The sequence below is a fragment of the Mesoplodon bidens genome (genome assembly GCF_964165515.1).
Source record: "Mesoplodon bidens genome assembly, chromosome: 4".
Lineage (NCBI taxonomy): Eukaryota > Metazoa > Chordata > Mammalia > Artiodactyla > Ziphiidae > Mesoplodon > Mesoplodon bidens.
The window spans coordinates 139,626,503-139,650,126 of NC_138160.1; the positions used below are offsets into that span (position 1 = coordinate 139,626,503).

The 23,624-nt window shown below is 53.4% G+C and overlaps 1 protein-coding gene across 1 annotated transcript; it reads left to right on the forward strand.

Moving 5' to 3' along the window:
- The first annotated feature begins 432 nt into the window (after positions 1–432).
- COLGALT1 (collagen beta(1-O)galactosyltransferase 1) lies at positions 433–21,769 on the forward strand. The gene is made up of 12 exons (XM_081233641.1): positions 433–790; positions 2,104–2,214; positions 2,955–3,072; positions 8,413–8,547; positions 9,693–9,897; positions 11,582–11,701; positions 16,596–16,672; positions 16,746–16,852; positions 17,121–17,253; positions 18,759–18,886; positions 19,717–19,923; positions 20,152–21,769. The coding sequence occupies exons 1-12, from the start codon at positions 528–530 to the stop codon at positions 20,417–20,419; spliced, it is 1,872 nt and encodes a 623-aa protein (XP_081089767.1). The 5' UTR covers positions 433–527; the 3' UTR covers positions 20,420–21,769.
- Positions 21,770–23,624: the final 1,855 nt, after the last annotated feature.

Genomic DNA, 23,624 nt, shown 5'->3' on the forward strand with positions numbered 1-23,624 from the left:
TTGGTACTCAACAACCCTTGAGGACATCCCAGGGAGGTCGAGAACTAGAGTGGTAAAACCCATGTTGCAGCAGAGGAAACTGAGGCTCACATCTTGAGTCCCAAACCAGATCCTGACTCTCCAGGTTCGACTCGTGACACAGCCGGTCTTATACAAATGGGAAGTTGGATGGCGAATCAGGCTGGGATCCTGGAGGGAGCAGCTGCTCGGTGGCAGGGCAGATTCTGAGCTCTGACGCCTTTACCGCACAGACCCAAGTTCAGAGCGCTCAGCGTCTTGGGGTGGGGGGGTCGGGGGCGGCTGGGCTTGCCGGTCAGGCCTGCAGATTGACTTCGAGCGGGCCGCTGAGGAGGGTAGGAGGCACTGTGTGTCTTTAAGACCGTTTGGAGGCGGGCCCTGACGGCTGACTCCGCCAGGAGCTCTCCTCCCCTTTAAGGCGCGCGGCAGGGGCGGGGTCCCGACGGCCCCTTTAAGGCGCCGTCCGCGTCCGCCGGCAGAAAAGCGGCTTAAAGGCGACGCGTGGCGCGATGGCGGCGACCCCACGCGCGTGCCGGGGGCACGGGCGGCCCCTCCCGGTGCTGCTGCTGCTGCTGCTGTTGGCGCTGCCGCCTTTGGAGGGCCCGCCAGGCGCCGCCGCCTACTTCCCAGAGGAGCGCTGGAGCCCCGAGTCGCCGCTGCAGGCGCCGCGCGTTCTCGTCGCGCTGCTGGCGCGCAACGCGGCCCACGCGCTGCCTTCCACGCTGGGCTCGCTCGAGCGGCTGCGGCACCCCCGGGACCGCACAGCTCTGTGGTGAGCGCGGCGCCCGCGGCCCCGCATCCGGCCTGCTGTCCCCATCCCGGCGGGTCCACGCCGCGCCCCGCCCGCTCTCCTGGCACCGGGCGGGGCCGGCCAGCCCTACGCGTGCCTTTTGCTTGCTGTCTCCCATCAGGGCAGGCCAAACCCAGGCGTGCCTTCCTGCTTGCTTTCCCCCTGCCGCATTAGCACCAGCCGGAACGGCGCTTTGCCTGCTGGCCTCTTGGGGGGGGGCGGGCCACAGCTCTGCCTTCTGGACCCCCCATTAGGGCATATCCGGGATCACCCGTGCCACACTGCCCGGAACTAACCTGCCAATCCACTTGGGAGCACACACAGCTTCAAAGGGAAGCCTGAAAACCCGCCCCCACACCCAGTTGGGGCGTTGCAGTGGCCCACATTGCACTTCTACTAACTGAACGTCTTTACGCTCCTGCTGCCGTATTGCTCCCTGAACCCAGCCTGAATCGGACCTTCTGCCTTCTGACTACTGGAGTGGGTGGGGTACGGGACGGATGGCGGAAGGTTGCGGGGAGTGGATCCTTCCTAGAAGCAGAATGGGGCAGGGCCATGATCAAGCCTGACTGGTGACTTACTGCTTCCTACCTCAGTTTCTTCATCTGGAAAATGGGGATACTAATATAATTCTAGTTGGGTTGTCTCTGAAGATGAACAAGTTACTGAGTGTGAAGCCCTTGCGCCTGACATCAGTGACCAGAGCTGTGGTTATTATTATCATTACTGTTATTATTGTCATCGTTGCTATCCTTGTTGTTGACTAAATAACAGTTCTTTTGGGAGAATAACTCTCAGCTGATGGTCAAACTAGACTTCCAAATATTCCTTTTCCCTCCAGGCCGGATAATCCAAGCACCCAGTTGGTGTTTAAGAAATGTTTGTTGAATGAATGAGTGACCACAGCCCACTCCAAAGTGGTATTGCTCATAGGAGAGAATTGAGGAAGGTGGGGCAGGGCTGCATGATATATATATATACATATTTATTAAATCTCACATATTTAGTAGCGAATGTGGTTATAAGATCCTTGATGCCCCATAGTACGAACGTCATCTAATGTGTTTTTCCAAAATTAGCTTGTTTAATCCCCTCTACAGCCCAGTGTAGTGGGCCGTGTCCTCACCCCCTGTGTCGCAGATGAGGAAGTTGGGGCACGGAGCGCGAAAGTGTCTTGCCCAGGGCTGTGTAGCTGGTGGGAGGCCCAGCCAGGTCGTGGGAGCCCTTGTTGCCTTGCTGCTGCTCCTCCTGCCTGAGTCTCCCTAACTTCACTCACTGGCCTGTTCTGTCTGCAGGGTGGCCACGGACCACAACTCAGACAACACGTCAGCCATGCTTCGGGAATGGCTGGTGGCCACGAAGAGTTTGTACCACTCTGTGGAGTGGCGGCCGGCAGAGGAGCCCAAGTGAGTGCCAGGCCTTGCCCTGCCCCCTGCCCCCAGCTGGACTTGGCTGTGCCCCTGCTCACACACCCTCCATGACTCCCCGTCATCCTGGGCCAGTCCCCAGCCCCCAGTCCCTGATGCTCTAGCCCAGCTCTGCAGCCTTCAGCGCTGGCTGTGGCTACTCTGACCCCACCTCAGCTTCACCAGTGGGTCATAAGCCTCCCATTGGACCTTTGCCCCTGCCGTTCGCTCCACCTGGAATTCCTTCATTCCTTGGTCTTTGTGGTGGACGCCCACTGCTTTGTTCCCTGTGTCACTCAGCCGCAACATCAGCTCTGCTGCTTAGTGTCCCCATGAGCCCCTGAGTGATGTGGACTTCAGTTCGTTTCACTCTTTCAGGATTTATTTCTGTACCCACCCACTGCCTAGACCAGATGAGGAGTCTGGGAGGACAGGCTCCGAGCTTTCTTGTGCTTCGGGTCTTCTCTCCTAGTGTCTCCCCCTCACCATCAGGGATGTCTCTGCAAGGCAGTAGAGGCCCTTTCCCCTCTCCTCTGGGCCTTTGCACATGCTGTGCCCCCTACTGGGGACACACCTCCATTCTCCTATTTTCTCCTTACTTCTTCCCAGCCTTCAGATCCAGCTTACACATCCCCTCTTCCAGGAAGCCCTCTCTGACCACCCCACATTCAGCCAGCTCAAACCCTCTCTGGGCTCCAAGAATGCCCTGTGCTTCCCACATCACAGCTGCCTCTCTGCAGGTCCTACCCAGATGAGGAGGGCCCCAAACACTGGTCTGACTCACGCTATGAGCACGTCATGAAGTTACGCCAGGCAGCCCTGAAATCGGCCCGGGACATGTGGGCCGATTACATCCTGGTGAGTTTCTTGACCAGCCAACCCATGGGTCCCCAGCCGAAGGTCTGGGGTATTCAAGGGAAGGCAGAGTGGTGGGATTCGGAGACCAGCCTTAACCTCATTTTACAGAGGGGAAACTGAGACTCTGAGAGGGGAAGTGAGTTGTCAGAGGTAACACAGCAGGTTAGTGGAGGAGCTGGGATTTGATCCTTGGCCACCTGGATTCTTAATCGTCAGGAACAAATGGGCTTTTGTGTCCCCAGCCAACGCCTGTAGTTGCACACTTGGGTCATCTCCACTTTTATCAGCATCACCAGTGATGTGAGTTCTCTCCGCAACCACGATGATGACCTCTGGGTCACTCCGAGAAGCAGGAGGATGGGACGGGGGCTGGGGGATGTTGGTGACATTGAGCTGCTGAGCACTGACTTTCACTTCCTCCTCCTGGGCTTCTGGGAAGAGGGGGCCGGTTGAGGTTTTGAATGCAATGTTGGGTTACATGCCCACAGATCACGGGTCTCCTGTGAGCTCCTTCAGCCTGGCTCCTTGACTTGGGCATGGTCCCCTCCCCTGGTGCGATGGGCAGGGCATTGACAGCTGAGCCTGGTTCGCCATGGAGGTTGAATGCAGTGATGCCAGCCTGACAGTGCCCGCGGTGGGTTTCCATCTACGTGCCAAACCTCAAGCTTTGGTCTCTACCTTCTTAATTTATTAATCAGCATATATCTATCGTCCACTCCCTGTGCCCTCCTCGTGCCGGGCCCTGGGGACACAGTGAGGATCAGCACAGGCTGAGCCCCACCTTCCTAGCATCCCAGGAAAGGTGGATGTGACCAGAAAACAAAACTGCGTGAGTAAATATCAGAAGGCGGCCAGTGCTGTGAAAGGCACTTGATGATATATCAGTGTTCTGGGGCTGCCACAACAAAATACCAACACTGGCGGGCTTAAAACAATGCAAATTTATTGTCTTGCAGCTCTGGAGGCCAGCAGTGTAAATCAAGGTGCAGGCAGGGCTGCACTCTATGGGAGGATCCTTCCTTGCCTCTTCCAGCTTCTGGGGGCTCCAGGTGTTCCTTGGCTTGTGGCTGCATCACTCCAGTCCCTGCTTTTGTGGTCACGTGGTCTCTTCTCCTTATAAAGTCACCAGTCACTGAATTTAGGACCTACCCTAATCCACTATGAACCCCATCTTTTTTTTAAAGTAATTATTGTTTTATTTGTTTATTTATTTTATATTCTTTTCCATTATGGTTTATCACAGGATATTGAATATAGTTTTCTGTGCTAGACAGTAGGACCTTGTTGTTTATTCATCCTATGTATAATAGTTTACATCTGCTAATCCCACACTCCCAGTCCCTCCCTCCCCCATCCTCCGCCCCCTTGGCAACCACAAGTCTGTTCTCTATATATGTGAGTCTGTTTCTGTTTTGTAAATAGGTTCATTTGTGCCGTATTTTAGATTGCACGTGTAAGTGATATCATATGGTATTTGTCTTTCTCTTTCTGACATACTTCACTGAGTATGGTAATCTCTAGTTGCATCCATGTGGCTGCAAATGGCATTACTTTTTCTTTTTTATGGTCGTGTAATATTCCATTGTATATTTATACCACATCTTCTTTATCCATTCATCTATCGATGGACACTTAGGTTGTTTCCATGTCTTGGTTATTTTAAATAGTGCTGCTATGAACATAGGGGTGAATGTATCTTTTTGAATTACAGGTTTGTCTGGGAATATGCCCAGGAGTGGGATTGCTGGATCATATGGTAATTCTATTTTCAGTGTTCTGAGGAACCTCCACACTGTTTTCCATAGTGGCTGCACCAATTTACATTCCCACCAGCAGTGTAGGAGGGATGAACTCCATCTTAATTTACATCTTAATTACATCTGCAAAGACCCAATTTCCAAATAAGGTCAAGGCCACAGGTACCAGGGATTTGGGGCCTCCCTTAGGAGGGGTCCTAGCAGAGATCTGAAGGAACCAAGGAGCCAGCCTCAGCGGGAGCTGGGGGTCAGTGTCGGGGCAGAGGGAACAGAGCAGGGAGCAAGCCTGGGGCATTCAAGGACTGGCGAGGAGGCCAGTGTACCCAGAGTGGAGTGATGGAGGGGGTAATGCTGAGGCGGTAGGTGGGGGCCGGACTATTCAGGCCAAGGGAGGGATGCGGCTTTTCCTTTGAAGGTAATGGGGAGCCATGGAGGGTGTGTGAACAGGAGAGGGCTAGGTTCTGATTTCTGATTTCTGATTTTCTGAAGTCCCTGTGGCTGCCGTGGGGAGCAGGGCCTGTGGGGCAGGAGGGGGTGCTGCAGGAGGCCAGGGTGGGGGCCTGTATGGGGCTGTGGGTTCAGGATGCGTTCTGAGGCCAAGGGGACAGGCCCTGCTGGATGTGTGGGTGCCTGAAGGACCTCACGTCCTGGCCTGAACCTTGTGGGGAGGACGGAGCCATCTCCTGGGAGGAGGAAGGATGGAACAGGCTCCTCCTGGGATCCCTGTGAGTTGGTGCCGTCTCAGACCATTTTATAGATGGGAAAGTGGAGGCTTAGAGAGGGAAGTGACAGCCTGCTGGGTGGAGTCTCAGAAACAGTGAAGAACAGAGGTAGGACTCGAACCTCCCAGAACCGTCCAGCCCAGGGCCACCTTGTCTGCTTCCCTGGGTTTTGCTTTCATGGTTTGACGTTGGCTGGTTTTCACCTTTTTCTCTCAGCAAACCTGGGTGGAACTCAAGGTTTTGGTTCAGAACTCAAAGCAGCTTTTGACATACCGTATATTTTTGTAATCGGGGACTTAAGTAATCCATATTGGAATGTGAAATCATTTGTCTAGTGTTTCTAAATTATTATTAAAATGGCCTCTTTTTTTCTCTTTTTACAAACACTGTGGGTGTTACTTGTAAGAAGATTTACAAGAAACAACAAGAAGCGTGGAAAGAAAGAAAAAAAGTCATACCTTGTAGTCGTACCTCCCAGAGAGGCTCACTCTCTGGCTGTGTTTTTTCACCTCTATGTGCTTCCAAAACTAGTTTCCATCACCCCAAAGGAAACCCTGTGCCCGTGAGCCGTCACTCTGCATCCCCTCCCCCAGCCCCTGGTGACTGCTGATCTGCTGTCTGTTTCTGTGGATTTGCCTGTTCTGGACACTTCACATAAACAGGATCATATGCTATGTAGCCTTCTGGGTCTGGCTTCACTCAACCTGATGTTTTCAGGGTTCATCCAGGTTGTAGCGTGTGTCAGTGCTTCACTCCTCTTTCTGGCTGAGTGATATTCCGTTGTATGGATGGACCACGTTTTGTTTATCCATTCATCCGTCAGTGGACATTTAGGTTGTTTCCACAGTTTGGCTTCTGTGGATAAGGCTGCTATAAACGTGGTGTGCAGATGTCTGTTCGAGTCCCTGTTTCCAGTTCTCTCAGTCTGTACCTAGGACTGGAATTGCCGTAACTCCATGTTTCACTTTCTGAGGAACTGCCAGACTGTTCTGGCTGTTTTCACTGCATCTGTATTCCAAGGTCACAAATTCAAATGTCCACAGGGGTCTGGGCAGGAACATAACAGGACCGCACGGCTTGTCCCAAGGGGCAGCCAGCTCCCGTCTCCAGCTGGGGCTTGCCACGTGGGAATGCCCTTCCCATGTTGCTGGAGAAGGCAGAGATTCTAGTTTTTACTCTTGTTTATGGCAAGTGATTCACACGTTCTAAAAATCCTGCATGGGGAGCTTCCCTGGTGACGCAGTGGTTAAGAATCCACCTGCCAATGCAGGGGACACGGGTTCGAGCCCTGGTCCGGGAAGATCCCACGTGCCGCGGAGCAGCAAAGCCCGTGCGCCACAACTGCTGAGCCTGCGCTCTAGAGCCTGGGAGCCACAACTACTGAGCCTGCGAGCCACAACTACTGAAGCCCACACTCCTAGAGCCTGTGCTCCGCAACAAGAGAAGCCACCGCAGTGAGAAGTACGTGCGCCGCAATGAACCCGGAATATCACTCAGCCAGAAAGAGGAGTGAAGCACTGACACACGCTACAACCTGGATGAACCCTGAAAACATCAGGTTGAGTGAAGCCAGACCCAGAAGGCTACATAGCATATGATCCTGTTTATGTGAAATGTCCAGAACAGGCAAATCCACAGAAACAGACAGCAGATCAGCAGTCACCAGGGGCTGGGAGAGGGGATGCAGAGTGACTGCTCACGGGCACAGGGTTTCCTTTGGGGTGATGGAAACTAGTTTTGGAAGCACATAGAGGTGAAAAAACACAGCCAGAGAGTGAGCCTCTCTGGGAGGTACGACTACAAGGTATGATTTTTTTTCTTTCTTTCCACGCTTCTTGTTGTTTCTTGTAAATTTTCTTACAAGTAACCCCCACTCGCCGCAACTAGAGAAAGCCCGCGTGCAGCAACGAAGACCCAACACAGCCAAAAATAAATAAATAAATAAATTTAAAAAAAACACAGAAAAACCCTGCATGGGTAACGGAAAGCATATCTGTGGACCAGGTGCATTAAAAAAAATACCACCTCCTAATAGTTGTATAATATATCGTGCTGTGTGTGTTTTCACATATCGGTAGACAGGAACGTCCTTACCTAATTGTTTTCTGTGGCTTGATTTTTCAGTTGTCTCGACACATTCTGCAAGGGGACAGCAGGGCAGGGCCAAAGTTTCTGTAGCCGATTGTCCACTGCTAGACTCCTGGGTCGTTCCCAGTTTGTGTGATGAGCCATCCTGCCATGAATATTCTGGTGTGGCCTTTCTGGAAGGTGTTGGTGACATACGGTTTTGGGGGGACAAGCAGGCACCCCCCACCACGATGATCCTGTTCATGGGTTGGGGAGTTTCCTTCCCGACTGCAGCAAACAAGTTATCATCTTTTTACCCCAACATTCAAGGTGTTAAAAAAAAAAAAAGCCTTATGTAAAGATCCTATTTTTACGAATTTTTTTGTTGGCATTTAACTTACATAGAAAAAAGTGTGGTCCTCCCAGCCCCGACTGTCCTCCTCATTGACCAGTGCTGCCCGTCTTGAAAGTTCCCATAAAAGGAGCCACGTGATGCACCCACTGTCACTTCCCGTGGCTCGCCAGCACCGTGTGTGGGACCCATTTGTGTCGCTTCGTGCTGTGTGGTCCGTCCCTTCTCTTGCAGTGTCGTGTATTTCATTGTGTGAACGGAACTCTGCTGGTGACTTAGGGCAGAGCTGTCCATTGAGGAGCAGGTGGCTTCCAGGGCTGCACATGCTATTCCAGGTGCCCCCCTCCCCAGGGCTCCGGCCTCTGCCCCAGCTGCTCCAAGCTGTGGCCTAGCCCGGCTCACTCTGGCGGCCCACAGTGATGCCATGTCGGGTGTTTTGCAGTTTGTGGACGCGGACAACCTGATTCTCAACCCTGACATGCTGACCCAGCTCATCGCTGAGAACAAGACGGTGGTGGCCCCCATGCTGGATTCCCGGGCCGCGTACTCCAACTTCTGGTGTGGGATGACCTCCCAGGTCAGGGGGTTACCGTGGTAGGGCAGGGGCCTGGGGGTTCTGGGGGCTGGATTTGGAGTCTAACTTATCCTCACACTGCCTCATGGTGAGCATTTGATAAACACTATTGTGATAATCCTTAAATAGACCTTGAGGGAGGGTCTACGATTGTGTGCCCCCTGCCCCTACACCCATTACTGAGGCAGAAACACAAATGCAGAGAGAGGAAGTGACTTGCCTGCCCTCACATAGCTATGACGTGATGGTGCCAGGATGGGACTTCAGGCACAGCTTGATCCAGGTGTTGAAACAATATTCCTCTTCCTCCATCCCTTGCGTGGCTTCATTTTCAAACTCCTGGGGGATGATCTCAGCAGCATTCAGCCAAAGTCTACTCTGAGCCTTGTCCAGTCTCCTCCTACCCCTGAACCAATTACTGAAGTCAGGAAAATGTCAGGCTCTGATTGTTCCACCCAGTGATGAGGGTGGAGTTTTAGGCAAAGCCAGGGAGAGTGAGGGGCCGGTGATGGAGCAGGGCTGTGCCAGGGGAAGGGGGCTGGGTGGCTAGAGCCAGGATGCTGACCCATCCTATCTCCTCCTGTCTTTTTGTTTTGAATTGATTTGTAATTCATAAAATACAACGTTCACCATTTTAAAGTGAATAATTCAGTGGTTTCTATCTTTTAAAGTATGTCATAGAAATCTAAATGTTATATGCTAACAATTCCAGTTCGTAAAGGGTAGGAGAAAGGGAGAGAACTGTTCCAGAAGCTTTAAAAAAAATCTTTCTGAAAGATTGCCCCCCGACTTTCTTGAAGTCCCACTTCTGATGTTTAATTTTAAAATCAAAGGATCTCAAATATCCAGTCCCTTTTTCAGCTTTTTAATTTCCTTTCTCAAATGCTGCTTTTCTGATCAGAAGTATTGAGCTGGGTCTGCAAATGACTGACTGTTTCCCTGTGTTTCTGTGCCATTGCCCATAAACTGAGGCTCTGGGGTTGGAGACTGACAGGCCCTGCTCAGAGCCCTGCACTCAGGGAATGCCCACCACAGCCAGAAACTGGCACCCAGTCTTACTCTCCAGGTGTTCTGTGCCTCCTGTTGTCCCAGGCCTCCAGCCTCACCTTTAAGGACCCCCATGCAAAACTCTGCCTGCCTCCCCACAGGGCTACTACAAGCGCACGCCTGCCTACATCCCCATCCGCAAGCGGGACCGCCGGGGCTGCTTTGCAGTCCCCATGGTGCACTCGACCTTCCTGATTGACCTGAGGAAGGCGGCATCCAGGAACTTGGCGTTCTACCCTCCCCACCCTGACTATACGTGGTCCTTCGACGACATCATTGTTTTTGCCTTCTCCTGCAAACAGGCAGGTGAGTCCACAGGGGGTTTGCCATCATGGGGTGTCTCTCTGCTTCTTTGGGACCAGTGCTGAGCCCACGGAAGGTTCACAGAACCAGAACTGCAGGGTGCAGCGATGACTTCAGGTGCAGCTGTATCCAGGTGTTCAGATGATATCCCCAGGACCCGTTCTCTCTCCAGCCCTGGCTTTGCTGGGTGGCTTTACTCCCCAGGTCTTTAAGATCTTCTTATTGAAAGTTATTTCCATCCTGATATTTTCCTGTATTCCCCCAAATATCTGTGGTTGAGCATAATTGTTCCCTAGTCGTATACTTCAGGCAAAAAATAAAAGTTTAGAGAGGAAGAAAACATAGCCATATACTGACCTGTCATTTATTTATTTATTTATTTATTTATTTATTTTTTTTTTTTGCTGTACGCGGGCCTCTCATTGCTGTGGCCTCTCCCGTTGCGGAGCACAGGCTCCGGACACACAGGCTCCGCGGCATGGCTCGCGGGCCCAGCCGCTGCGCGGCATGTGGGATCTTCCGGGATAGGGGCACGAACCCGTGTCCCCTGCATCGGCAGGCGGACTCTCAACCACTGCGCCACCAGGGAAGCCCCTGTCATTTATTTTTAAACCACGGGTCAGCAAACTATGTCCCATGGGCCAGGTCCAGCCCACTATCTGTTTTCATATGGATGCAAGCTAAGAATATCTTTTGGGTTCCTGGACCCAATTCCTATGTGTGTAGGTTGGAGGTGAGGGTGTATTCCCCACACCGACAAGCAATTCTGGGACCCCAGCAGGGTGTCTGAGAATTCAGCTCAATTCCAACTCGGTTCTGGCTCTGTCTACTTGGAGATAGCCTCAGATTCCACAGGTTAAGGGCCCAGTCCCACAAAACTATGTCCCCCAGCCCGCTTCAGATGCTGATTGCACGTCCAGGTTGTCACCTGTGCTTCTGACCAAATGACTAGAAATCAAAGGTTCCTGCAACTCCTTCCTTGGGTTCTGCTAATTTGCAAGAGCAGCTCACAGAACTCAGGAAACCTGTTTACTCACTAGGTTACTGTTTATTATAGAAGGCTATAACTCGGGAACAACCCAGAGGAAGAGATGCACAGGGCAAGGTTTGGGGGAAGGGGCGCAGAGCTTCCACGCCCTCTCTGGGCACGGTCCAAAGGCAGACTTGAGTTGTTGAGAGAGAACTGTTTGGCCCATAGACCTAAATACTTACTATCTGGCCCTTCAATGAAAATCGTTTTCGTTGGGTTTATCACTTTAAAAAAAGATACATACTCATAAAATTTGAAACCATTCAGAAAAGGACTAACACAGAGATAATGTAACTCATGGTTTGTCCAACTGCATCTCATTTTTGTGCATAAATGTGCATCTTTACTGTTCACCCGCAGTTTTGTGGTTTGCTTTGTCATGGAATCCTGCAGGGACTGAGTCAGTACCGGTGCAAGGCGCTCGTTAACAGTTCTGGAGTTTTTTTTCTTCTTTCTTGGCACTGCGAACCCCTGTTCTGACTCCAATTCCCAGATGGAGCGCCGAGGTGGGGGGTTCTCTGCCGGTTGCTGGGAACAGCTGGACCCATTTACACTCTGGCCCCATGCTGGGCTGTGAGGCTAATGCTCTGTTCGGAGGTTGCCTCCACTGCCTTATTGCTCTGTTTTCAATTTTGATTGTTGTTTCCTTGGCTCCAGAGGTCCAGATGTACGTCTGCAACAAGGAGGTGTATGGCTTTCTGCCGGTGCCACTGCGGGCACACAGCACCCTCCAGGATGAGGCCGAGAGCTTCATGCACGTGCAGCTGGAGGTCATGGGTGAGTCTGCCTGCGCCAACCTGGGAGGGCTGAGTCGCCTCCCTCTCCCTGCCATCTCACATCTGTGAACACTGACTGAGTGTCTGCTGGGCGCCAGTCTCTTCGCCGGGCACTGGGAACCCAGTGGGTACAGGTGGATGATTGTCTGCCCTCTCACAGAGTGCTGGCTTGCATGCAGCTGTGCACGGCATGCTCGGGGAAATGAGGGTGGGCTTTCTGGCGGAGGTGGCATTAAAATGCAGGGTAAGTAGGAGTTAGCCGATAAGAGGATTGCAGCCGGAGGGAGCAGCACGTGCGGAGGCTGGGAGGCTGGAGGGGCTGTGAGCTCAGGAAACAGGTGAGGTTGGTGGAACAGAAGTGGGGCTGGTGAGCTGGGCAGGGCTGGCAGGTAGGGCCAGGGCAGGGGCCTCAGACATTCGGCTGAGGAGTGGGCCTTTTCCCCCGGGGCAGTCAGGAGCCATGGAGAGTGTAGGAGCAGTGAGGGCAGCAGATTTCACTGATGACCCTGCATGTGCGTGGCAGCATCTAGGACACAGCCATTTCGGGCCATTTTGTCACTCATGTCCCTGCCAACCTCCAGACCCACTATTGTTTGTTTAATATCTATCTTAACGGACACTTTTTTTTTTAAACTTGAATACATTTTTAAAAGGAGACTACATATTTTTACCGTGGTTGCAAGCTCATGTCTTTCTAACACATATACATATAAATCCGTAGACTATTAAACTAGCAACTGTCCCTCTGGTGAGGTGGGCTGAACGCATAGGGCTGAGCTGCCATTGATGCTGCTTGAGGAGGGGATTCTGCCCCGGCTGAGGGTCTCTGAAGCAACCGGACAGTGGTATGGCATCCTCTTCCATGGGGGTCTTGCCCTGTGCTGACCACATCCCTGTGAAGGCCTGGGAAGCAGCATGGCTGTTCCTCCCACTGCACAGATGGAGAGGGTCTTGGAGGGCCAGGCCCCTGCCCTGAGGTTCAGTCCGTGCCCCACCCCCCGGGCCCGGCTCTGATCCGTTTCTAGAAGGTTCTGTCTGTGTCTCCCCCTTGTGGCTGAAGATGGAATGACACCCTGCCTTGTTTTGTGGGGGCTTTGGGGTCTTTTGAGGTGACACCTGGAGGCTGCAAGGTCATCAGGGTGAAGACCCCCGCAACAGCCAAGTGTCCGTCCCATGCAGTTGCCCAGGCTCAGCCTGGCAAACCCACCAGGCTGTAGTCATAAGAAGTAGGTCTCTGCCTCCTGCCAAGTCCTGTGGGCGAGCGGACCCTGAGAAGCTTCTCCAGGCTGCCATAGTTTTCCTAGTTTAACTTTTCACTATATTTCCGTTGTTATTTTTGGTCGGAAGACTGTTTACGCTGCCGTTATAAACGGAAGGCACAACAGAAGCGTGAATATTTTTGTTTCTCAAGCGCCAGAGCAAATCACACAGAACAGACGAAAGGAGGGTCTGGAGGTTTCAGATATTTGTGTAAATCCTTCCTTACAGTTCTAGTGAAAACCACCTTTTTTCTCCACCTCTGTGTGGGTACCTGTTCCCGGGCTGTGCATGTGATTTTTCATGTGTTCAAAAATCTTTCGGGACTTCCCTGGCGGTCCAGTGGTTAAGACTCTGCGCTTCTACTGCAGGGGGCACAGGTTTGATCCCTGGTCAGGAAACTGAGATCCTGCAAGCCATGCAGTATGGCCCAAAAAAGAAAAAAGTCTTTCTTACAATGAAATTTCAAGCTTACAGAAAAGCTCAGAGCGATGCCCTCTGTGTGTGGGGAATCCAGCAACTTCCTTCCCTACCTGCTCATGGACAATGGGGTGTCTTTCCCAGTTGGCCCATAAACTTGGCTCAGTGTAAATCCTGTTCTTTGAGTTTTAGCATACACAGTAGTGACAGGTCATATGTGTGCAGCATGATGATTGTTTTTATTTTATTTTTAAATTTTTTATTAAAATTTTTTTTTCAATGTTACCATGTTTTTATTGACCAATCTGTGCCCAATTAAAAAATAAACAGGGGCTTCCCTGGTGGCGCAGTGGTTGAGAGTCCGCCTGCCGATGCAGGGGACGCGGGTTCGTGCCCCTATCCCGGAAGATCCCACGTGCCGCGGAGCGGCTGGGCCCGCGAGCCATGGCCGCGGAGCCTGTGTGTCCGGAGCCTGTGCTCCGCAACGGGAGAGGCCACGGCAGTGAGAGGCCCGCGTACAGCAAAAAAAAAAAATAATAAAATAAACAACCAAAAAATACCCTTATCTAAAAGCAGACAACTCGGGGACAGCCAGATGCAAGAGGTGCATAGGGCAAGGTATGTGGAAAACGGTGAGGAAGCCTGCATTCCCTCTCAGAGCTCACCATTCTCTGTTTTTAATAGCCTTGTCACCAGACACGGGCCAGGCTCTGGCCCTCCCCGGGGTCCCCCACTGTCGTGATTCCACCAGCTGACGGGTTTTTTCCCTTTCTGTGCTTCACATCAGTCAAGCTGCTCAAGTGCGGTGTCTTCTGCCCAGTGTCCTCGTCTTTGCTGTCACCGGCTGCTGCATGTGGCTGTGGCTCGTTCTCTTGTCTTGCTGCGTAGTATTCCATGTAGATGTTCAGCCACAGATTTATTCACTCTTGGCTGTGTCATATGTCACTTTACCAGTCTTCTCCTGAGCGGCATGGGGGGCGTTTCCCATTTTTCCCAACATTGCCATGTGCGAGAGAGGTCTAGACATGCATCAGTGGGTGCAAAGTTAGGGAATATCCACAAGGTTGCCCTCACTTCTTACACCAGTTGCAAAATCTGGGGTCCCCAAGACCACGTTCAGGTTTGATAATTCACGAGAGGGACTCAGAACTCACTGGAAGCGATTATACTCACAGTTACAATTTATTACAGCCAAAGGACACAAATTAAAATCAGCAAAGGGAAAAGGTGCATGGGGCAGCATCTAGGAGTGTTCCAAGCACAGAGATTCCTGTTGTCCCTGTCCCTTCCCATGGAGTCATATGGACAGTGCTTGCTTCTCCTAGCACTAGTATGTGACAACATGCATGGTGTACTGCCAACCAGGGATGCTTCCCAAGCCTCCATGTCCAGGGTTTTTACTGGGGCTCCTACACACAGATACAGATGATTGCCACGTGGCTAACCTCCATCTCCAGTCCCTGCAGAAATTGAGCCAATACCAAGTAGCCCAAGACCTCCACCCTAAATCACACTGTTGGCATACATACCCAGTATGGCCCAAGCCCTGAGAGAAACAAAGACATTTCCAAGGGCTTCAACCTCCCAGGAGCTGGGAGCAAAGGCCAGACCTCTCTGTGGTCAAGTTTAATTCTTCACCCTATGATGGGTCTAGGGGGTGTTACATTTTTTGACATGGCTCTCTGGAAAGGCTGCATTGTGTTGCTTCTTCTGGACCTAATATGCTCCATTTTCCCAGAACTGATAAGAAAGAATGAAGAGATAACCCCACTTCCCATCAGCAGGTTCTTTCACCATCCACACACAGGCGGGCAGGCAGAGGCTGAGAAAGAGAGGGAAAGGGCACCTGGGATTTGAATTTGGGTCTTCAGATCCCAAAGCCTTGCCCTTGGGTCCTAGGCTCCCCTGAGGAGGACAGGGGGTGGCAGGGAGCTGTGATGGGCCCTGGATAGGAAGAAACCCCAGGGCACAGTGTCCCTGGAGGAGGCCCAGGCTGCGAGGTGGGAGGTGCCAGGTTGACCCTGGGCCTCGCCCAGGCTTCTCCCAGACAGAGGGGCCTGTGTCTGTCCTTTGAGCTCACACAGGGCCTTTGTTCTTGGGGAGGCAGATGCCACACTCACCTTTTCTGGGCCAGCCTGGTAGATGACCAGGAGCCTCACCAGGCTCACAGTCCCCTGTGGATCTGATCCTTCTGTGGGAAACCGTCAGGGATGTACCAAGACAGGGCCCCGGGGATATGGTCTGAGCACTGCTCACAGCAGCTAAAAGCAGAATGATCGCGAACACCCTGAAATTCTTGGCATACCTGGGCTCATAGATGTGTCACTCCAGTCACATGGCCATCTTCTCCCTGTGTGTCTTCACACCGTCTACCCTCTCTGTGTGTCTCTGTATCCGACTTTCCCATTTTTATAAGAACCCCAGTCAAACTGCTTAGGACCCACCCTAATGACCTCATTAAAGATCCTATTTTCTAAATAAGGTCACATTCTAAGGTACCGGGGTGTCAAGATGCCAAAGTATCTTTTTGGGGAGGATACAGTTTAAGCCAAAACAATGTGTGTGATTTCATGGCATCTTATCATGACATAAACCTCTGAGAGATTTATTAGCCCATTTTGTAGATGAGGAAAGTCATTCCTTTGTTCATTTTATGAGTTTGTGCCGAGCTCTGTGTTGGGCGAAGGGAGCCAGTGTGAGTGGACAGACCTGGTATCCGTCTGGCAGAGCTCATGGGAGATAATCAGGGAGCTGGGGAGGTAGGACAGCAGAATGAGGCTTTGACGGAAGCCCAAGCGCTCTGGGGACCCCCGAAGAGGTACCTGACAGCCTGGGGAGGTCAGGAGACTCCTCTGCTGCCACCCGTCCACCCCCTGCCCCGTCCCAGAAGGCCTCTTAGCTGATAACTCAGGGGGAGGAAGGGAGGAGGGAAGGGTATTTCAGTAGAGGCCCAGCATGTGCAAAGGTCCAGAGGTAGGAATGGGGGATGGGTAAGTCTGGAGCAGTGCCAACAGCCAGAGTGGGTGGGAGGTGGAGGAGAGAGACTAGCAATGATGTTGTGAGTGGGGCCGTGTCAGACAGGGTCTCCAACACCAGGCTGAGGAGCTCGGGATGACAGGGAGCCACGCAGAGGGTGGGGAGGGGGCTTTGGAAAGAGGCTGGTCACCCCCCACTTCCCAATGACCCCCATGACCCCTCGGCTTCTCTCTGCCGCCCAGTGAAGCACCCACCCGCGGAGCCCTCGCGGTTCATCTCGGTGCCCACCAAGATGCCAGACAAGATGGGCTTTGACGAGGTAGGCTGGGCCTTCCCTCAGGAGTGGGGCCAGGGGCTGACCTGGAGGGTCCAACCGAGGCTCTGGGCCACAGGTCTTCATGATCAACCTGAAGCGACGGCAGGACCGACGGGAACGTATGCTGCGCGCGCTGCAGGAGCAGGAGATCGAGTGCAGGCTGGTGGAGGCTGTGGACGGCAAGTGAGTCCCACCCCGCTGGGGGAGGGGCGGCTCCACGTGTGGGTGTGTGCACCTGGTGGGTGGCGGCTGTGGAGCGGATGTGAGTCTGACCCTGCGCAGGGTGCTGGCAGGTCTGCGCACATGGTGTAGACCATGCCCTGGCAGCCCACATTGGGTCCAAGAGGGGTGTGCAGGTTGGGGGGACGGGGTGGCAAGGGGGAATGTCGCTAATGGTGGAATTGTGGGCAGAGAGAGTCTTCCACTGACCCCCTCCTGTCCCCCCTTACAGAGCCATGAACACTAGCCAGGTAGAGGCACTGGGCATCCAGATGCTGCCCGGCTACCAGGATCCTTACCATGGGCGGCCCCTCACCAAGGGCGAACTGGGCTGCTTCCTCAGCCACTATAACATCTGGAAAGAGGTGGGTCCCGCAGTGGGGCAGGCCCCTCAGCCTTCTTTACAGCTCAAGGAGGGAATCACCTGCATCCCAGACAGTCTTCTCTCTTTGGTGAATGTGTCACCTGAACCCTGGGTGGTTGAACTGCTGTCCTTCTCCTGTGCAGATGTGGAGCCTGAGTCTGGGGAGGGTTAAGCCTGACTCTAGAAACAGGTAGGGTCTGAGGCCCAGGACCTCCAAGAGAAACCTCTTCATGTCCACCCGCTGTCAAATATCTAGAGCCTGGGCACCGTGCTCAAAGCTTACTAGTAGGAGTAATAGCCATGGCAACGATAACTAATGCAGACCCCACACATTGGTACCCCATTAGCCCCAGAGGCTCATCACACACCCTTGGAAGGAAAGGTTTTGATGGGCGAGGATGCCAGGCACGGACTGGAACCTGGGACCAGCAGGCGTGAGGCCAGATGGGGCATTTGGTGTTTGAGGCGACAGGTGCTCAGCCAGGTTGCCCTCCTTTTCTGATATTCATCATGGAGGTCATGGGGCAGGGATTGCGGTGTCCAGGTAGCTGTAGAGCCAGAGGGGATCCAGGTTCAAGTCCAGTCCTGCCTCTGAGAGGGGTGAGCTCTGTGAGCAAGGAAGGCATTTCCCAATCTGAGCCTCAGTTTCCCCAGATGATGGAGTCACAACTACAGGGACAGTTGTGAAGATTCTCTAGTTCATTCATTCTGGGAACATTTGTCAAGGACCTACTGTGTGCCCAGCCTGCTGCTGGTGCTGGGGACACGACAGCCACCAAGATAGACCCAGCCCCCTTCAGAGGGCTCACAGCCCTGGGAGGTGGGGAGACTGATGATAATCCACAAAGAAATAAATGACAATGAAATAAGTGAGAGGCATCTACAGGAGAGGCCCAGGGTTATGAATTATCCTCAACTGGCAGCTTTGGGTGATAGTCAGGGAGGACCTCTTGAGTAGGTGACAGGTGAGCTAAGGCCAGAAGGGTGAGAGGGAACCTACCTGCTGCTGTGTGGGGGAAGGGTGCTCTGTGTCAAAGGCACAGCGTAGGCCCAGGCCCTGGGTTGGGAAGGAGCAGCCAGGCTTAAGTAAGGCTGTGGAATCTGCTACCAAGTTGTGAGGAGGAAGTTTTGGCCAGGAGGTAGATCCAAATTGGTGGTGGTGGGCTTCCCTGGTGGCGCAGTGGTTGAGAGTCCACCTGCCGATGCAGGGGACACGGGTTCGTGCCCCGGTCCGGGAAGATCCCACATGCTGCAGGGCGGCTAGGCCCGTGAGCCATGGCTGCTGAGCCTGCGCGTCCGGAGCCTGTACTCCGCAACGGGAGAGGCCACAACAGTGAGAGGCCTGCGTACCGCAAAAAAAAACCAAACAAATTGGTGGTGGTGTGTGTTGTGGGCGGGGGGTAGTTTGCTTTTCTCCTGGTGCCCCAGAGCTTTTAAGCAGAACTGGCTCCGGGGTCAGGCCTGGCTTTGATCTCTCCAAGATCTCAGCAGGGCCTCCTCCCTCAGGTTGTGGACCGCAGGCTGCAGAAATCACTCGTGTTCGAGGACGACCTGCGCTTCGAGATCTTCTTCAAGAGGCGCCTAATGAACCTTATGCAGGATGTGGAGCGGGAGGGTCTGGACTGGGACCTCATGTGAGTGGGGCTTGGGAGGGGCCAGAACTCAAAGGTGTGGCCTAGAGCCTCTAGGTCGGAGGGCCTTTGCAGGTTAATATGTTGGGCCAACTTTTGGGAGCTTGGCAGGAGGACTTGTTCTTGACTCGGAAGTCTAGGGACCTGGTGGAAGCCTGCCAGCTCATTCAGGGTTTGGAGACTTGACTGGAGCCTGTGGGGTAGAGAATAAGGCTAAGATTTGACCCAGAAGCCTGGGGACATGGCTAAAGAACTTGGGGTGTGGCCTGGGGTGGGTTTGATCCGAGCTTGGATGCAGGGCCAGAAGCCTGGGGGCTTGGCTGAGTGGGGTATGCCCACGGGAGCCTGGGTCTCAGAGCAGTGCTAGGTAGAGTATGGCCAGCATATTTCTGGAACAGTCCCTTGGAATCTCATGTAGGTGGGTTGGTTCATCCTCGCCACCCCACCTCTGCCCCTAGCACCATGTGCAGGGCCCTGATCTGGGTTCTGGGCCTCAGACTCAGGACCCTGCTGTTGATAGGAGCAGTAGCTTCTCCCCTTCACTCCTGCCCACCTGCCTCACAGCCCTCTGAACCCAGAGCAGCTCCCCTCTCAGCTCCGCTCTCCTTCCTGCGGCACAGCCTCCCCAGCTCCACACCCTCCCTGGCGCCCTCAGAAAAAGCCCACTCCCCTCCCTGCGGCCCCAGACCCCTGTGGGCCTGCTCTCACCCCAGTCCAGCCACACCAGCCTCCTCATTGCTCCTCACCCACCACGGGCTCCGTGGATCTGTGCGTTAGCATTCTTGGGTGGGCAGGTGGGACGAAGGTGACTGGGCCCCCATTCTGCATCCCAGCTACGTGGGTCGGAAGCGGATGCAGGTGGAGCACCCCGAAAAAGCTGTGCCCCGCGTGAGGAACCTGGTGGAGGCCGACTACTCGTACTGGACGCTGGCCTACGTGATCTCCCTGCAAGGCGCCCGCAAGCTGCTGGCTGCCCGGCCACTCTCCAAGATGCTGCCCGTGGACGAGTTCTTGCCGGTCATGTTCGACAAGCATCCAGTGTGAGAGGGGGTGGTGGTGGGCAGGTGGGCTGGGGTCTCGCTGTGGAGCAGGCCCGGGTGGGGGCGTGAGGCTCGTGGGTCCCAGAGAGGTGGCTTTTCCTCTGCCTGCTTCTTCCTCCATCTGGTCCCTAGCCGCCACCCTCCCCCTCCCCCTGCCACCCACTTCTGTCTCCATTCGTCTCGTGCCCCCCAACCCACTGCGGCCCCCGTGCCCCTCCTCCCCTGCAGGTCTGAATACAAGGCCCACTTCTCCCCTCGGGACCTGCGCGCCTTCTCCGTGGAGCCCCTGCTCATCTACCCCACACACTACACAGGGGACGACGGGTACGTGAGCGACACGGAGACCTCGGTCGTGTGGAACAACGAGCACGTCAAGACCGACTGGGACCGGGCCAAATCCCAGAAGATGCGGGAGCAGCAGGCCCTGAGCCGCGAGGCCAAGAACTCTGACGTGCTGCAGTCCCCCCTGGACAGCGCTGCCCGGGATGAGCTCTGAGAGCTCTGAGGGGCGGTGGCCATGAATCCAAAGCAGCCTGTCGCTGGCCCGGCCCCCGCACGCCCGCCGGGGACAGCGGGGCCCCTGTGGACCCCTGGCAGGCCAAGGAGGGCTCCCCACACAGGGCGGCGTCCAGCCAGCTCTTGCTCAGCAATCACGTGCATGCAGGCAGCATTAACAGAGGTGCCTACTGTATGCCAGGAACAGGTGGATTGGGTGGCAACAGTTGGTGCGCCCAACACTTTAAGCGATTACTGGGTCCCAGGTTCCTGTGTTCTGGTAGTGAATGAGGCATAATTATTCCCTCCCTCAGTGATGGATCCAGTCATCAAGCACTATTGATCCCCCATCAAGAAGCAGGCGCTAGTGATACACATTCACTGTTTGAATTCATTCGAGTATTTATTGAGTGCCTACTGTATGCTGGGCACCATTCCAGGCTCTGGGACTAGTGAGGTAAACTTTCATTTATTCAGACACATATTGAGCACCTAATATGTGCCTGGTACTTGCGACACAAAAGTCCTTACTGACTCGGTGCATTTATTGAGTGCCTGCTGTGTGCTGGGAGCTGAGCTTTGTGCTAGGGCTGAAGATAAACAAGGTGCTTTTCACTCCTAAGTGGTTTCTTCCCCACACATCCGGAGAGCATCTCCTGTGTGCCGGGCACTGGTGATACAAAACAGGATGACAGCTGTTCAGTCAGCATCTGATCACCAACAGAGATGAAGGAGTCCTTTCGTTTCTTCATGCAGCAAGCATTTATTGAGTGCTGGCTGTGTGCCTGACCTCATGGACTCCCAGTGGGGTTGACTGAGTTTGATTCCTCATTTCCCCCCACCCCCCGTCACCCGAGCCGTGTGCAGATAACATCCCTTGTCCACCACCCAGGAGAGGGGGTGGCTCTTCCTTTGCCAGGGGCAGCCATGGGTTCCAGCAACCCCATGTCCTCATGCAAGGCCCCCCTGCTAGACCCGGCCCCCCTGGAGGGGGTGAGGGGTGAAGCTGGGGGCGGGGTCTCCCATTCCCACTCCTGGTCTCAGTTGCTTGACCGCCCTGCCCTGCACGTCAGGTGTGGTCTCTGCCTGCTCCATGGGGTTCCTCTGTCCAAGCCTTTGGTGGGATCATGCGTCTGGGGCCTCGCGTGGGCTCCGTTGCACTGGGGCGCTACCCACGGCCTGGGCAGGATGTCCCCCCGCACAGGCTGGAGGACTTGCTGGGTCTTCAGCCTGAAACGAATGTCAGAGCCCGCCAGCGGTGCCTCATTCTCTGAGGGATAGCTAACTGCTGTCTGGGTCGGGTCCTGGATAACTGGCTTATTTTGTATTAAATGTTCCTGGTTGGGTTTCACGTCTCTGTTCCCTTCTTGGCCCAGTGCTCTGCTCACCACCTGTGTACCACCCACATTCCCCGCCTCCCTGCTTCAGGCCAAGATGTGGGAGGAGACCAGGTGCGGCGGGGGGAGTGAGACCCCGGGATTCCATTGTGCCCCATAAGACTTCCCCAGAATAGCCCGGGGACAACAGATGGTCAACCTCATTCTATCCTGCGGGGTCAAATAACAGAATGAAGAGGGCGGCTGTCATAGTTTGGAGTCTCCAGAAAACAGACCCCAAGATGAGGATTTGAATTATCTGAGAGGTGACCCCAGGAAACCCTGATGGCAGTGGGGACGTGAGGCAGGGAGGGAAGGAGCCCTGCAGGGGATGCCAGTGAGCAATTGACTCGGCGGGGTGGGGCTGGGAGGCAACTGGGGGGCAGGGGCAGCATAGAGCATGCACCTCAGAGTGGTCCCACCCCAGGGGTGAGGGAGGTGGGGCATTTATCCACCCTCAACAGCATTTGAATTTTCTGGATCAAATAAGGGTTCTCAAGATTCTCAAGCCCTTTTAGGGTGTGCAGGCATATACGCGAGGCTTTTACAAAATAACAGATGGTGTGTGATCCTTGTGGAAAAATGAGAACATACAGCTAAGCAAACCAAAAAAAGCAAAATTAAATCACACGTCCTGAGAGACAACAACTCCTGACTTTTTAGTGACAAACCTTTCAGTCTTACCCATTTGCATGGTACAAATATATACATGTTTTGAAAAAGAGGATTCGTGTTACATAAACTCTGTTACAACCTGCTTTTTTCTTTTTCTCCCACACAACACATTTTAATTTCATAAACACGGGATCAAATTGTACCCGGATTTTTTTCAGCAACTTTCTTTTTAAATTTAACAACATATTGTAGACATTCTAATCAGCGCAGATGTCTACCAGCTCTTTTTGGATTGTTACATACAATAAAATAGGCTGTGATCAGGATGGACCAGCATTTATTTATTCAGTCATCCTGATGGAAGAATATCACGGCCTGGCAATGAACAGTATTCTACAATCCATCTTTCCTCCTGGAGTTTTTATTTCAGTTGGGTAAGTCAATACAGGTGGGATTGCTGGGTTAACAGAAATGCGCCCTTGAAGTTTCAGTAGAGGCTGCCATGTTTTCTTGTTAAATCTTAGCTATTCATCATGTATCCGCGAGGGTGGATGATCCCAGTTTATTAACCAGTCCCCTCTCGTAGAACACTGGAGTCATTTCTCCTGTGTTACCGTTACATGTGTAACATGTCATGTTTCCAAATCTTATTTTAACCTGGTGGATCTCAATTTTGTGGGGGGGGGGGTGGCGCGGATTTTGTCCCTCAGGTACATTTGGCGATGTCTGGAGACGTTTCTGGTTGTCATGACTGGGGGTGGGTGCTCCTGGCATCTAGTGGACAGAAATTAAATTCCCTGAGTGCACAGGGGGGACCCATAACAAAGAATGATCCGGCCTCAAAAGTCCACAGTCCCGACACCCAATTCCATTCAGCCCTTTGGGGACAGAAGTCTCTAGAAGAGTCTTCTTCGTGGCATGAGTGAAATTTCCTTTGCTGTGAAATGTCTCTGATTCAAACGTAGATTCTCAGGCTCTGCCTCCAGACTGAAGGGATCAGAAGCTTGGAGATGGTGCCTGGGAAGCTGAGTTTTCTTTCGATGCCCCCATCCAGTTATCTAACTCTGATCTCCCCTTTGCTCTCTGAACATCCGGGAGAACCGCATCCTTCCTTCCAGAACATTCCTACAGGAATGACTCCACAGAACTGGCTAACCGTGGGAACTGAGGCGCTCCACGCTCACAGAAGGCGGAAAGTCGGGAGGTCCTTGAAAC

Excerpts from the sequence above, each read along its gene's own strand:
- COLGALT1 (XM_081233641.1), top strand. The coding sequence starts at position 528 with ATGGCGGCGACCCCACGCGCGTGCCGGGGGCACGGGCGGCCCCTCCCG. Across the intron at positions 16,853-17,120 it reads GTGGAGGCTGTGGACGGCAA|AGCCATGAACACTAGCCAGG; the intron begins GTGAGTCCCACC and ends CCCCCCTTACAG. Across the intron at positions 18,887-19,716 it reads GGTCTGGACTGGGACCTCAT|CTACGTGGGTCGGAAGCGGA; the intron begins GTGAGTGGGGCT and ends TCTGCATCCCAG.